The 14,376-nt window shown below is 35.4% G+C and overlaps 1 protein-coding gene across 1 annotated transcript in view; it reads left to right on the top strand.

Moving 5' to 3' along the window:
* Positions 1-14,376, top strand: part of SPAG17 (sperm associated antigen 17) — a gene marked incomplete at its 5' end in the record, with an annotated part of 110,308 nt that overhangs the window by 32,914 nt on the left and 63,018 nt on the right. Inside the window, 8 exons of the mRNA XM_082751974.1 lie at positions 4,502-4,683; positions 8,117-8,272; positions 8,953-9,034; positions 9,403-9,521; positions 10,450-10,587; positions 10,670-10,780; positions 11,390-11,540; positions 13,183-13,413. Coding sequence (XP_082608100.1) covers positions 4,502-4,683; positions 8,117-8,272; positions 8,953-9,034; positions 9,403-9,521; positions 10,450-10,587; positions 10,670-10,780; positions 11,390-11,540; positions 13,183-13,413 — 1,170 coding nt within the window. The remainder of the gene's footprint in view (positions 1-4,501; positions 4,684-8,116; positions 8,273-8,952; positions 9,035-9,402; positions 9,522-10,449; positions 10,588-10,669; positions 10,781-11,389; positions 11,541-13,182; positions 13,414-14,376) is intronic.

Here is a 14,376-nt window from a genome sequence, read left to right as displayed (position 1 = left end):
AACCATACTCAGCTGTATTAACAGAGCCAGTAGGTCAACGGAAGCAGTTGGAAAAAAAAAAAAAAAAGTTGTTTTTTTTTTTTACTGCTCAACATAGAGGAAGAACTGTCAGATGTAGTCCTGAGAAGTCTGGCAGTAGTTAATGTTTTGAGGGGCTTTTTGTACTTGGCATGGGTGTTGTGGAGGGTTAATCAGTTTTCACTACAGATACCGTTGCAGACAAGTGATGGTTACAACTAGCTACAATTAATGCTGGTAACAGAAAGATTAGACTTCAGACTGCAAAAGAATAGGCAAAATAGATGAGTAGTACTGAAGTAAGATAGAGTTTTCAAATCAGCTGATTCAGCTTAACTTAAATTGCATTCAGTTTAAAGATCTGCCTGCCATTCTCATTTATACTTGAGACTCATAAAGAACAAGTGAGATAGTGGAAAAAGAGCTGGGAGGAAGAGGGAAAGGAATACAAATAGCCAGGGCACTGAAATCTGCTTAATTTCTGTTTCTGGGAAAATACTGGAACAAAGAATTTACAACTGGTTAAGAGAAATGAATATAGGAGTAACAGCTAGTATAACCCTGTACTCAGCTCTGGTAAGGCCTTACCTTGTGTACTGTGTTCAGTTTTGGGTCCCTCATTACAAGAAAGACATCAAGGCCCTGGAGCATGTCCCAAGAAGGGCTACAAAACTGGGGAAGGGCCTGGAACACAAGTCTCATGAGGAGCAGCTGAGGGAACTGGGCTTGTTTATTCTGGAAAAGAGGAGGCTCAAGGCAGATCTTATTGTTCTCTGCAACTACATGAAAGAAAGATGTGGAGAGTTGGGGGCTGGCAAATTCTCACAGATAACTAGCGACAGAACAAGAGGGAACGTCCTCAAATAGAGCTGGGGAAGTTCAGGTTGGAAATCAGGAGAAATTTATTCTCAGAAAGAGTGGCTAAGCACTGGAATTGGTTTCCCAGGGAGGTGGTGAAGTCACCATCCCTTGGGGTGTTTAAGGAAAGATTAGATGTAGTATTTAGGGACATGGTTTAGTGGGTTGGTAATATTGGTGGTAGGGGGACGGTTGGACCAGGTGATCTTGGAGGTCTTTTCTAACCTGAATGATTCTATGATTCTATATGTTGCTCAAGAATAAATCATAAGTTTAATTTCCTTACAAAATTAAGTACTGACCTTTTAAGCAGAGGAATAGTTAGTGTTGTATATTTGAATTTTACTAATGTTATTTCTCATGGCCCACAGTAAGCAAGATAGGTCTAGAGGAAAGTTTATGTATAGTAGGTGCAACCTCCTTGGAAAACCTTAGCTTTTGTAGAGTAGCTATTAAAGGCTTATAAAATAGAAGGATGCATGGAGTGGAGTCAAGAGAATTTATGAATTAGAGTTCTAGTATTATAAAATATTATCATCAATAATCAAAAAAGGGGGTGTGATTCAAATGCAAAATGTTCTTGATAGAATAGAGAATAACAATTTGGAAAAAAGCATATTATGTTTAATGTGGACAACTATAGTATAGTATATTTATGCAAGAATAATTTGTGTACAAATACAATCTAGGAAGCACCTAACTAAAAGACACATTGTGAGACAAGCTATCATGCTGACTTTGTAAATGAACATGTCATCAGTATCACTATGCCACTAAAAAAAATCTCCAGATTATAAATGAGAATATGTCCTAAAAAAATACCTGAAATAATTCTATCATACAGCTCAACAGTGAGCTAAAATTTCATAATGTGTGTCAATCAGAAAATTCCAAATGATCACAAAGAAAATTATTAGAAATCTGTAAAACTTGACCTATGAGGAAAATAAAAAAATAAGTTGTCGACCTTATCTTTTTAAACTTAAGGATAAAGGGCATAAAGGGGGATGTGGTAAAAGTTTTCAAGTTTATAAAAGGCTAGGATAGAAAATAAAGAGTATAAACTACAAAAAAAAATACAATATAGCAGGAAGAAACTTTCTACAGGAGAGGTTGGTGAAGTACTAAAGCAGATGGAGTAGGAATATTGAGGCTTTTAAGGTTATATTAGGCAAACATTTGTCACCAGTGATATAGTTAATTGTGCCTTGGAGCAGAGGTTACAGTATTTCCTAGTTGAATGGCTTTTGAAATAGATCATGACTGATCATTTCAGTAATGTACAAAGATGTACTTCTAGAAAGGAAGACATGACCTGTAAATCCCATTGTGTTATAACGTTTCTGTTGTTCATGGCATTAGTACTCCTAAACCATGGATTAGGCACCATAGCTTTCATGTTCTTTTCCTTCTCAGGTGTCTACATGCCTTATTGGCTTTCATTTTGTGATGTTACCAAGTCAAGCACTACTAGTACCTTTCATATGGTTAGGTTTTTGTTCTTCTAATCACTCTAGTAGCTCTACTATTATCTCCTCTTTTCTGAGAGTTAATATTCAGAACTTAGACCAATCACTCAGCCTCACAAAATGGAATTTGTTTTTCTGTTTCTGCTGGAAATCTGTGACCTGACACATCCTAGTGATTCTAGGACTTCTGTTTCCACAGCGATGGTTCAAAATCACTATGCAATGTATTATTATATACTAGATGCTATTATTCCACTGTTACATGATTATAACAGATTGCTGTTGTTCCAAAATTATGTAGAGTACCACTGAATACCATCTTAATTTCAAATTCTTTAGTAATAGAAGTGAGAATTCAGTTATTCTGTGGGGTTGTGCCACATTTCTTCTGCATTGACAGTTTCTCCCAACTCCTGCATCTTCTTTTGGGGTTACTCATGGAAACTTTATTCTGAGAGGGTTTACATGATGAAAATATACTTGAGGAAGAAAAGATCTTAGTACTATAGGCACAAGAATGAAGAAGAGAGGTGATATTCAAGGATAGAGCATCTAACGATTGATGCTAGAGAGCCAGATGTTTCTGTGCAAGGGGAAACCTAAGTGTCATACACTTATGTGTTTTATTATTAAACTATGGGGTAGAGTTAGTAAAACATAATTATTCTTCTGTTGTAAAACTGAAATTTTTGGCTGCAATAGTTAGTACAGTGCCACTCAACTTCCATTCAACAACGTGAAGTGGATGACCCATGACTGAGCAGTCTAAGTACTGTTATACTGCCATGACATACACTCAAAGCTGAGTGTGTTAGGAGAACATTACCACTGAATTAGAGTTTATCTTTCATGAGCAGATGAAAAAAGAAGGAAGAAGAAAGATGGTCCTATGACTGAGATGAGCTGTTAGGAGCATGGAACAGTTTAAATCAAAGGACCATCTGGGCCAGTATTCTATCTCCAGAAGTGGTCATGAACTGATGCCTGAGGAAGATGAGAGGAATATGAAAAGAGAAAGGAAAGGAATAGAAGTAATAAGAAAAGAAGAAGCATAATAGGAAAAGCACATATGAAACTTCTCCATGTGCACCTCACTTAGCATCCACTTATTTTCAAGTCAAGAGATTTTCCTGATGTATCCTGTCTTTGTAGTAAACCTCAATGTATTTATTTTGTTTATTCTTTAAGGACTTGCCAGTTTTCCTCGAACTCCTGAAAATTTCTTATATCTACAAAATCTTTTGGCAGAGAGTTCCATGATCTTCTACCCAGTGCTTGGAGTCACTTATGGTACATACCTTCAAAATCATGATAGGGCCATTTTATAAGTTAATTGGCCATCACTTCTGATGGCTGCTGCACAAGGAATATATATCTTCGAGTTCTTTAAGAAGGTCAGCATTTTTTGAAGAGTTCATAGCCTCACAGGGTTGTTTTGGTTTAAATCCATAGGGCCACTGGAAAAATACAGGTGTGGTATTTGGCCTCAATGCTTAGGTTTTAGAAGTGCTGAGCACCCACATGTCCAAATGAAAGCAAGTCATTGCAGGTTTAATGTTCTTATGTCTCTTAAATTAGGCTATAATAAGTATGATTGATCTTGGGTTCAGAGTGTGATTGTAAGTTTGACATTAAGAGAGAGAATTTTTTTCTCTGTACCTGGAGCACCTTTGAAAACTGATCATCACCACGCAATAAAAATGAGAGCTATACAACTTCTAGACTCACTATTCATAGTCATGCTATACCTTAAACTTCTTTTAACCCCACTTTCCACTTTAACAAAATGTTGATAGTAAAGCTTGCTTATCCTATATTTAATGAACTGTTTGGTCTAAATTTGTGCTGGCAGCTTTGGAACAGTACAAATATTTTTATATTTCCTAGGTTTCAAACATTAATTGTTGTTATTTTGGTGAGGTTTTTCTTTTGCTTTATTTCTGTGTGTTTGTTTTTCTAAAAGAAATGCCATGTTAGTCATACTTAGGCTTTATCTTCCTGGAGTTTTTTAAACCCAGAGTTTGGTGTCAGATTTTTTCTGAGACCACGAGAATGGGAATATTCTAGCAGTACTTATAGAAGACTATTATACAATGTGTGCTTTCTGTAGAATGGAGATAGTGTACTCTGATTTATCTAATAATTTAAAATTTTAGGTGTTGAAGCAGAGAAAAGAAAGAAAGATGAAGCTGTCAAAGATCTGGAAATGTTTTGGAAATACCTAGAGCCAGTTCTGAACAGTGGAAAGCATGGATCACGTCTCTTTGATGTTGCCAGACTTCATCACTTGGTTAAGGAGAATGCCTTTCCCTCTGACTGGGCTGACAAAGAAATGCTGGTCAGTAGATAATGCTTTCACAACATGTGGCATGCTTTGAGTTTTGTAACATTTAGCACCAATTTAGAACTGGAAGGAATTTTTGCTTACTTTTCTATAAAACAGAAAATAGTGTATTTGTTATCTTCAACAAAAAATATTTTGTATATATCAAACAAGCGTATTCAGCATGTATTCATGAGGAATCCTTTGAATAAAAGTACCTACCCTGGAGTTTCTTAATGCTGTAGGCCACAGCAGCAGAGTTGAAAACAAGTTTGAAGCATTAAATTTATTCTTTGGCTTCACAAAGGTCCAGTTTGAATCTCATTAGAGAGTCAGATGTCAGTGCTAAATAAAATTAAAAAAATGTTGTTGTCTTCCTGACAGCAGGTCTACTTACTGTATATCAGAAAAGTCACAAGAACTAATGAAAATGAATACAAGAGTGCTTTTTGTTCATAAGCTGTTGTTTTAGTGCTCCTTGTACTGCTTCTTGTTGTCCTACCCAAAACATGTCTCTGATGTGTTACTCTTTATAGCCTGCTGAGTCAGGAGCATTGGAAGGCAAAGTAAACTGTTAGAAATTTTTTCCAAACTAGGATCTCAAGTATGACAAGGTAAAAAGGTCCTGCTTCTTCCAATCCTCAGTGGTGGCAGTGAAAAATAGAACACGCTAAAGCAACATTCCATGATTTATCCTGCTGTATTTGTGGTCTATATTATTAGGGTTAAAGGACAAACTACATTTTCCTAACACTTTTTTATAGTACATTAAATCCTGTATATAAACAATTTGGTGAGCTAGGAAGTACCCTTGATCCTGAAGGGATCAGAACTGAATTGGGCTAAATCCATAGTGGTTTCCAAGGCATTCACTAAAAATGCCTCAGTTGTGGAAATGTGTAGACTTGCTACTTACAACATTATTCACCATTATATTCTTGATCTAATCTTAAAATATGAAGCCAATTTTGAGAAAGAAGTTCTTTAATCCTGTCTATCTTCCCAGTAATAACAGGGGCCTGTTGCAGCCCATAAATATCCTGCAAGCACATATCTTTACTGAAATAAAAGAATAATTATCTGTCACTGAAATTGTTCCAGCAGATTATAGTTGTAATTTCACATTCTTCTGTATCAGAATTCAGCAGAGCTCTAAAGAAGTAGGAACATTTGTAAGTCTTTAAAGAAGCAGATGGGAAGAATGCAAGTCATGAAATCATAGGTGGATAGAGTAAATCTGTTCTGGTGGGCTTCCAGGCAAGTCTTTGAGTCCTATCTTGCTGCATCTGGAAAGATCAAGAGATACAGAAGGAGAACTTATTTGACAAACTGTTAGGCATTGTTGCAAAAAATGATATTGTTATATACAGATGGTCATGTCCTTTTAAAATATTTTAGATATTTATAATGGAAAATGCTTTCAAAAATGTTTTCCTTTGTTCAAGAGTCACTGGTGGCTAGACTCAGAACTTTCAACAAGAATCTGATTCTGTTCTGAGATGAGGAGAAAGCAAGGAAGTAAATTCATAAAACTAATTATACTAACCTTTGTATCTGTCCCATTAAGCAGTGCCAGGTTGCACTATTTTTAACTCTAAAAATTAGAATCATATAATCATAGAATGGCTTGATCTGGAAGGAACCTTAAAGACCATCCAGTCCCAACCCCACTGCCATGGGCAGGAACACCTTCCGCTAGACCAGGGTGCCCAAAACACCATCCAACCTGGCTTTGAACACTTCCAGCAATGGGGCATCCACAGCTTCTCTGGGCAACCTGTTCCAGTGCCTCACCACTCTTACAGTGAAGAATTTCTTCCTAATACTGAATCTAAGTCAAAACTCTCTTAGTTTAAAGTCATTACCCATTGTCTATCACTACACTCCATGATAAAGAGTTCCTCTCCAGCATTCTGTAGGCCCTCTTTAAGTACTGGAAGGCCACTATAAAGTCTGTCTGGAGCCTTCTCTTCTCTAAACTTAACATCCCCAATTCTCATAGCCTGTCTTCATAGGAGAGGTGCTCCAGCCCTCTGACCATCCTTGTGGCTCTCTTATGGACTTGCTCCAACGGGTCTGTGTCCTTCTTATCTTGGTGGCTCCAGAGCTGGAAATAATTGTCTGGGTGGGGTCTCACAAGAGCAGTAAAGGGGGAGAATCTCCTCCCTTGACCTGCTGGTCACACTTCATTCTTGTTTTGTTTAAAAGACTGCAAGACTTTGAAATTGAAATTTTCATATGCTCCAGTGATTTCTTGTAATATATGAATGGAAAGTTTTGCAAAAGAGCATTGAATTAGAAGAACAAAGGTGCACAAATATTAACTCTGAAAATTCTGTTTTCACAAATACGGCTCTTCTCCCAAACACCTCCTCAAAGCTTCAAAAGTTATGAAAACTGAAATAAGTATTCCATATCTGATCAGTGATTTGGGTGCGTGTTTTGAAGTGCCATAAGGAGAGCCAGATTTAGAGAAAGCAAATGCTTGATACTTCTTAAGGGTCACTTAATGCTTTTAGTGTGAGTTAAGAACTTAATGACAGTTGTTTTTCTTCACCGTGCTTCATTTTAGGATACTTAAAATTGAGACATCTGATATTTTACTAGACACCATCATTACATGTTTAGGCTGTAGAGAGAAGAATATGGCCACTAAAGCCACTTAAACCTGAGTGTGGCACGTGGTCTGAAACAGGGTTTGGTATCAGTACAAAAGCATTTCAATTTTAAAATAGCAGTTGGTGTTAACTTTTTTATTCCTCCAAAACCCTGGTGAAAACCACAGTACACCACCTCTGTAAACTTGTCTCTTCCTATGTCAGATTTCAGTAGATACAGTTTTCTCCCTTTGGATGTTTGGGTGATATGATGACATTCCTTTGTTTGCGCAGCTATGGAATTTCTTTTGTTCTTGAGGCCTTCTTTGTTTTAATATAGAAATAGAAAGAAAGAGAGAAAGTATTATGAGATGACATTGATTAGTTGGATTATTTATATTTTTTTTATCCTTCTAGGGCAGGAGAATGGCTGACATTGCACATATGCTGCAGGTTGATCACCAGTAGAAACATACACAGATGATAGAAAAGTATTTTATGTTCCGTTGCCTTTTCCTTCCCATCCAAAAAATAACCTACATTTCAATTGCAAGACAACAGACCTTGAATGGTTACTGTTAAGATTTAGTTAAGCTGTATACAACTGAAGCAGCTAGATAACACTCAGTCCATACTGTGATATGGCAGCATTTAGGCATATAAAGATGAGGATGCCTTGTTTTCTTAGACTTACTTTATAAAACATTTTGAATTAGTAAACAAAAATACCCTTGGAAAATTTATAAACAGTTGTGTATCTGCTGGTTAGAGAACTAAGGACTTCTGTGTCTTAAATTACATAACACTTTTGCATGCAAACTTCATCCTTTTTATCTTATTTTCTGTTGTAGCTTGCACTTGGCACTGCGCTGTTTGAAAGTATTGCTTGTTTAATGTATGACTCCCTGGATTGGAGAAGACAACATTGTAACTACTTGGAAAACACCAAGTTTATTAATGTGCCTGAATTATCAGAGAGCAAATCAACACAACCACCTGCAACTGAGGCAAGGATCCTTTTTGCTTTACCACACTTTTTGTAGAAAATAATTAGCTATAGGATAGAATTATCTGCCTTTAATTCTGCACTAAAAAAAATCAGCTTGGACTATCACTCCACATTTTTTGTGAATGAAATCGGGATTTTTGTCTTCATCATTTAAAACTTCAAAACTTGGAGAAAAAAAAAAAAAGGCAAAGCAAAGTGTCATGGGTGTAAAAATGGCTTAAATAACTTCTGGTGACACCTTCATGTGCCTAGAAAAATCACTGTGCTTGCAGAGGTACTGTGTCTTGTTACAGATCAGTGAACTATCCAAAAAAGATGATTAGTTCTGTCCCAGATCAGTTCCTTTACTTTGTTCGTGGTGGACAAAAGCTTAAGTGGGCACAAGAAAGAAGCTTGTAGGATGTGTACTAGTGCTGGGGAAAAAATTGGATTGTGCTGGGGATTACTCCATCCATAGCAGTGCTACTGAATGTTCATTTAAAGCATTCATAAAACAACATTGCTTGTTCCTTTCAGAGTCAGATAGGATTTGACTCCCCTAGTAAGAACCATTTAAATGTTTAGCATCTGATAGAGGGTAAATAGCAAAAGATAAAGGAAATTATTTTTTCCCACCTATTTACATTGGGCAATCCTCCTTTGTTTCTGATTTTTTTGTCTTTATTTTTGTTCTTTTAGATACAACCAACACCACAGGGTACACCTTCAAAGAAAAAAGGGCAAGCAGAAGAAAATCTGCCAACAGTAATTTTGTCACAGGGTATGATTAAAGAATTAAAGCACTTGCTCTGTAGCTGTTCACTGTTAATCTTACTGTTCCTTCATCTGACAGCACAAATCTCTGAAATTGTTTGTTCAGTAAGCCAAATCTGATTTGATGTTGTGAGAGTAGTTTCTTAGTGAAAACGTGAAAGTCTGTGGAAACTGCAATGGTGATAAATAAGTTCTTCAGAGAACCATTTTTTCTAACTGTTCCTAATCACACTTGGATATGAGAGATATACAGGCCTGGACTTTATCAGTCTTTTTTAGAAAAATTGTTTAAGAGTTGAATTGGTCAGTAACACAAATTGTAATTTTTTAATAAATCCATCCTAATACATTTTTTTGTTGTTGTTTTTACAACAGAGGAAGAATTTCCGGTTTTGGCTGCTTCTGTCGATATGAGATATTACAATGACTTGCTGAATCAGATTCCTGAGGAATACTTTTCTGTGCCCTTAATGCTGAGCTGCATGCTGGAACAGGTGGGAATATTATTTTTTTAATTCCTGTGGTTAATTCAGCTATGACCTGTTATAATGAACTGATCAAAGATTAGTAAATCCATCTCTTTCATACGGAGCTAAGAGACTATGCATAGAGGTACTGACCTTTTAATATAAAGGAATCTTAACTCATAAGTGGATTCCTTGTTTTCCTTTCATATTGTGCATACTTACTCTGTACGTACAGTATTATCCCAAAATCGTATTTCCAATACTACAGATCCAATATAATCAAATGAGCAAAAGATTGTCATTTTGTAGCTGTCAGTAACAGTTATTCACATCTTGCAACAGCAATACTAAACGTTTACTGGTTTATTCAGTACAAAGGTCTTATGGCAAACCTAACACTAGAATTGGTGTGTATCTCTGCTAACGCTAGACAGGTCTGATTTCTGTTGAGTTCAGACACAATTTACGAGTTAGTAAAGCTCTGTAATATTATTTGAAATCTTCCTTCTTTTCAAAATAATATTTCAGTTCAATTAGTTTATTTACTTAAAAAATAGACTGAGGCAAAAAACTTCAAGATAAGGTCCAACATCTGAAATGTAGTCAAAATCTCTGTTCATCATTACATTTCTTAACATTTCAAGTCGGATATATTTTTATTCTCATCCTTCGAAAAGTGAGTAATAAAAGAACACATTTAGTTCTGTTTTCTATAGTCTGTTCGGGGCAGAAACTAACATGCAGAATTGCATTTTTGGTATTTGTAAAAAAAAAAAAAAAAAAAAAAGAGATTTTCTTGATTTTCTTTCTTTACAAAACATACGGATGTGTGTTTAGCTTATATGTAGCTTATCTCTATCTCTTATATCTCATCTCTTATATCTGTTTGCTAGTTTTCAGGATGTTATGCAGCACTCATACTGTAGTGAAAGCTATCATATATCATGTTTACTAGGTTATTGCAAGTGAAGAAGACCTTACACCACCTAGTCTGGTGGTGCCAGAGCGCCGGGCAGATGGGCTACATCATACCATTGCAGATCATATAGCCTCTGTCCTTCCTTCTCTTCCACTTTCTGAGAGTGAAAAAAAGGTTTGTGTTGTCTTTTATTTGTTACCTAAAATGACAATTAAATATTATTATTGGTGTTTAATGCATCTTTCTTTTTTAACAGAATCTCTATGACTACTTTTCTCCTAAGTACGGTGAAGAAACTGTAACCCCCAAGTATCCTCTCTTATTTAATTACCGTGATACTCTGGCTCAGCGATTGCACCTGCTGAAGGTATAGTGCTAACAATCATATATAATCAGTTCTAAAGTCCACAGACAGCAAGTACTCAATGCACTAGAAAGGGTAGAGTGGTGTTTTTTACAAAGGAGAACCGCATAGCCTAGATTTTTCCTACTGAGATAGACACACTAATACTTTTTTAGTCTGCTTAAGAAGCAATGGGTTACTGCTGCTGACAGAGGACACGTCAGAAACACAGAGCATTATATTACTGTTATATTGATTTCAGTGTTTGCATTAATAACAAGAATGTTTAGCTTTTGGTGTAGATGAGAGATACAGAACTCTGTTGATTTACTCTAGTATTCCAGAATTTTTGAGACTATCTAACACAGACAAATATCTTCTAACATCTATCTGTTTTTATGTCTTCTGTCAGTTCTTCTCTTCTGCATGTTCTTTTTCCTGTCCATAATATCTGACACCATGATTCAATAACGCACTGTGAGCACATGCTCAAAATTTAAGTATATATCCAACTGACTTAAGCACAGTTAACGTTTTTTTTTCTATAAAAGGACATATTTATTCTAACAATTTTTAGAAATACACTAGTGTTAAAGTTTACTTTAACTTTTGTACTTTGTTTTTTTGTTCCAGGTCCAAGACAACTTAAATCCAGAAAAGATTGAACATGAAATGATGGATAAATTGCCTCTTAGGGAACTTATCCATTTCACCCTTCCTTCGACTGTAAACAACACTAAACGCTTGGCCAGTGTTCATGAGCTCATGCATTATTTCACTAGTGGTGAACCGATTTTCTTTTTCATTGATATAATTTAATCTTTTTTCTTCTGGCTGATGATTCTGTTGAATAGATGGAATTTGGGCATGAGTTTTGTCAGCTACCTAAAACATTTGAAGAACTTCCCATTTTTTGTATTCTTGATCATGCCTTGGCCTACCATACAAGTTAGGCTAACTTTAGACCTCGGTTTCATGGTTCTTGGGCAAGGCAATATGTGTAGTAATTATTGTATAACTAAGAGCTGGAAGCATCTCAGAACTCTCTTATTACTTATTCATGTTTAATAAGAGAGAAACAGTTACATCTGAGAAAGAAAAAAAAAAATTGTACAAATTGCTATTTTGATCTTAGGATACAGAATGCATTTTGGGAGACAATGACATGAACTGCATGTTTATTTACCAACATTCTTGTGGAGGAAGAGCACATGTATCTCAGAAAATTTTTATTGAACAATAACTGGTTTTAAAAATGTATTCTCCGTAACCTGCTGGACTTAATAATGAAATGACTTCTACAATAATCCATATCAAATCAGCAGAATACCTTCACTACTTCAACTATAATCACTTATGCTGTAACTTTTTCTTATAATGTGCATACCACTGTGATGTACACTGTGAAACAATCCCAAAGACTGCATAAATACCCTTAGGCAGTTTTGAAAGTTTACTCTATGACTACTAAGAAATATAAACATTCAAATCTCTTTCATTACAGTTATGTCATCATATTTGAAGTTACTTTCCCAGCTATTCATTCCCAAAATCCCATGTGTTGGTTTAGTTTACACTAGCTGCATTGTTTCTAGTTGTCAGTATGTTGTTTTTTTTTTAGAAGGTGTGTCTTACCTATTAAGGTATTCCGTATTGCTGTAGTTTGCCAGCTGGTGGATATCAAATTTGATGGTCTTCACTGGACCATACTATACTACCAAATTCTCCCAACTGTTAACTTCGCTCAAGATAGCCAACATTTTCAAGATATTCAATGTTTAACTCCACCAAAGAGAAAATGTTTCAAATTGAAGATACACTGCATATGATTTGGGGACAGAACTACCTGTCTTAAAGTTCAGTTCCTGTCATAATTATCAATGTGTATGGACACCAATGCAAATAACCATAAATAGCATTTGTTATTGCCTTTGCACCTTGCATGCTTCTATGCAAATTTTGTGTAACATGTTGTCTGAAGAGGAAAAAAAATCACTCGGTTCTTTGTTTGAAAAGCTACAGATTAAAAAAAAAATATATATATATATATATATATATAATGATAATAGAAGCCTTTTCATGAGCTAAAGCTGAAAATAACTAGTTGTTAACTGGTTTGGTAAAGCTTACTCGGTACTTTAAAATCAACATAATTTGTATAAAGTTAATGAGCCAGTACGTATTCAGATGTAGGAAGCACTTCATTTAAGATGGATTAATAGTTAGGCATATCATTTTGCAATTTGGAAACATTCAACTTTGAATGCAGTGTAAAAAGTAGCTGACATAATTTGATCCAATACCATTAAGGAAATTGTTCTTGGCTTTTGCAGAGTTGCCAAGAACAATATGCTTGCATAGTCTTCTATTTATCTTCTGCTGAGCCATAAGAACATTTTCAGTTAATGATTGTAATTCTTTTATAGAACTTCTGAGTTGGGCTGAAGTAGAAAGAGCCTTCAGAGTGTTTACTTTTGAAAGCCTGAGGCTGACTGGGCTGAGTGACTCTGGTCTCCTGGAGAGCTCTGGATCTATGGTTGGAGGTGATTCTGAAGTGTCTTATATCCCCTGGGATAACCCAGCCAGGTTTGCAAGACAGCTGAGACAACTCTTCCTTATGGAAACGAAGCTTAATGAGAAATCACCAAGAGGCTCTGGTAAAAACCTCTCTATTTATGTTACTCCTGAAGAATTTAAATCTGCTATTTATTTTACCATATCGTTTGCTGTTACAAGGCAGTGATTTTTCTTCCTTGTACAAATCACCAAATATTAAATATTGCATAGTGTGCACATTGACTATCGACATAGGAATACTGCATAAAGACAAAAACTAGATATTTTTGTATGACAACATTAAACAGATGATTTAAGCAACTCTTTGAAATGGTATGTGTAGAAAAATATGTACTGTAAAACTGTTTAATTGCTTGTGACATCAAATACATTTTAGAGACAAAATAACTGAAAACATGCTTTAATACCTCTCTGAATGCAAGTTCTTATAAGTTATAATGGCAGCTGAATTTTTACTACCTTAGTAGCATCAACAAAGTAAAATCAAAATGATATATAAGGTTAATTAGATGATTACCAGTGAACAAGTAAGAGGAGTGGAAAATATATATACCTTACTCTAGAAGATGATATAAAAAGCTGAAAGGTAAAAAAAAAAAAAAAGTGTTATTCTTGGTAATTACACATATACATATCTTTTACTGCATTTTTATCTTCCAGGAGTTCCTCTTCTTTCACATGCAAGTAAATTCAGCATGGAGTTTTTATATTCAAAATTTTAGGCCCAATTTAGAAGAAGAACCATATTTATTTTGTGTCAAAGAAAGTAAGACCAGCAAATAAGGCTAACATATGGGAGAACTGACAGTTCCAAGTTCCAAGCTAGTAGAGCTTGCAACTTATTTAAAATGAAGTGTATGTTCAGGTTTTTGTTAAAACTTCCTTTTGCAGCAAAGATACAGGAAAAAATGAACCTGAGAGTTCTGCAAAAGAGAAATTTTACAAAAACTGTATATACAGAATGAATGTTATACCTAGCCTAACTTAATCTGTGTAAAAGTAAGCATCTAGCCAAGGCTAATTATCTAGGCCCTTTTCGTGAC

Source organism: Aythya marila, assembly GCF_965140915.1.
Source record: "Aythya marila genome assembly, chromosome: 1".
NCBI classification, from domain to species: Eukaryota; Metazoa; Chordata; class Aves; order Anseriformes; family Anatidae; genus Aythya; species Aythya marila.
This window is presented reverse-complemented; position numbering and strand designations above follow the sequence as displayed.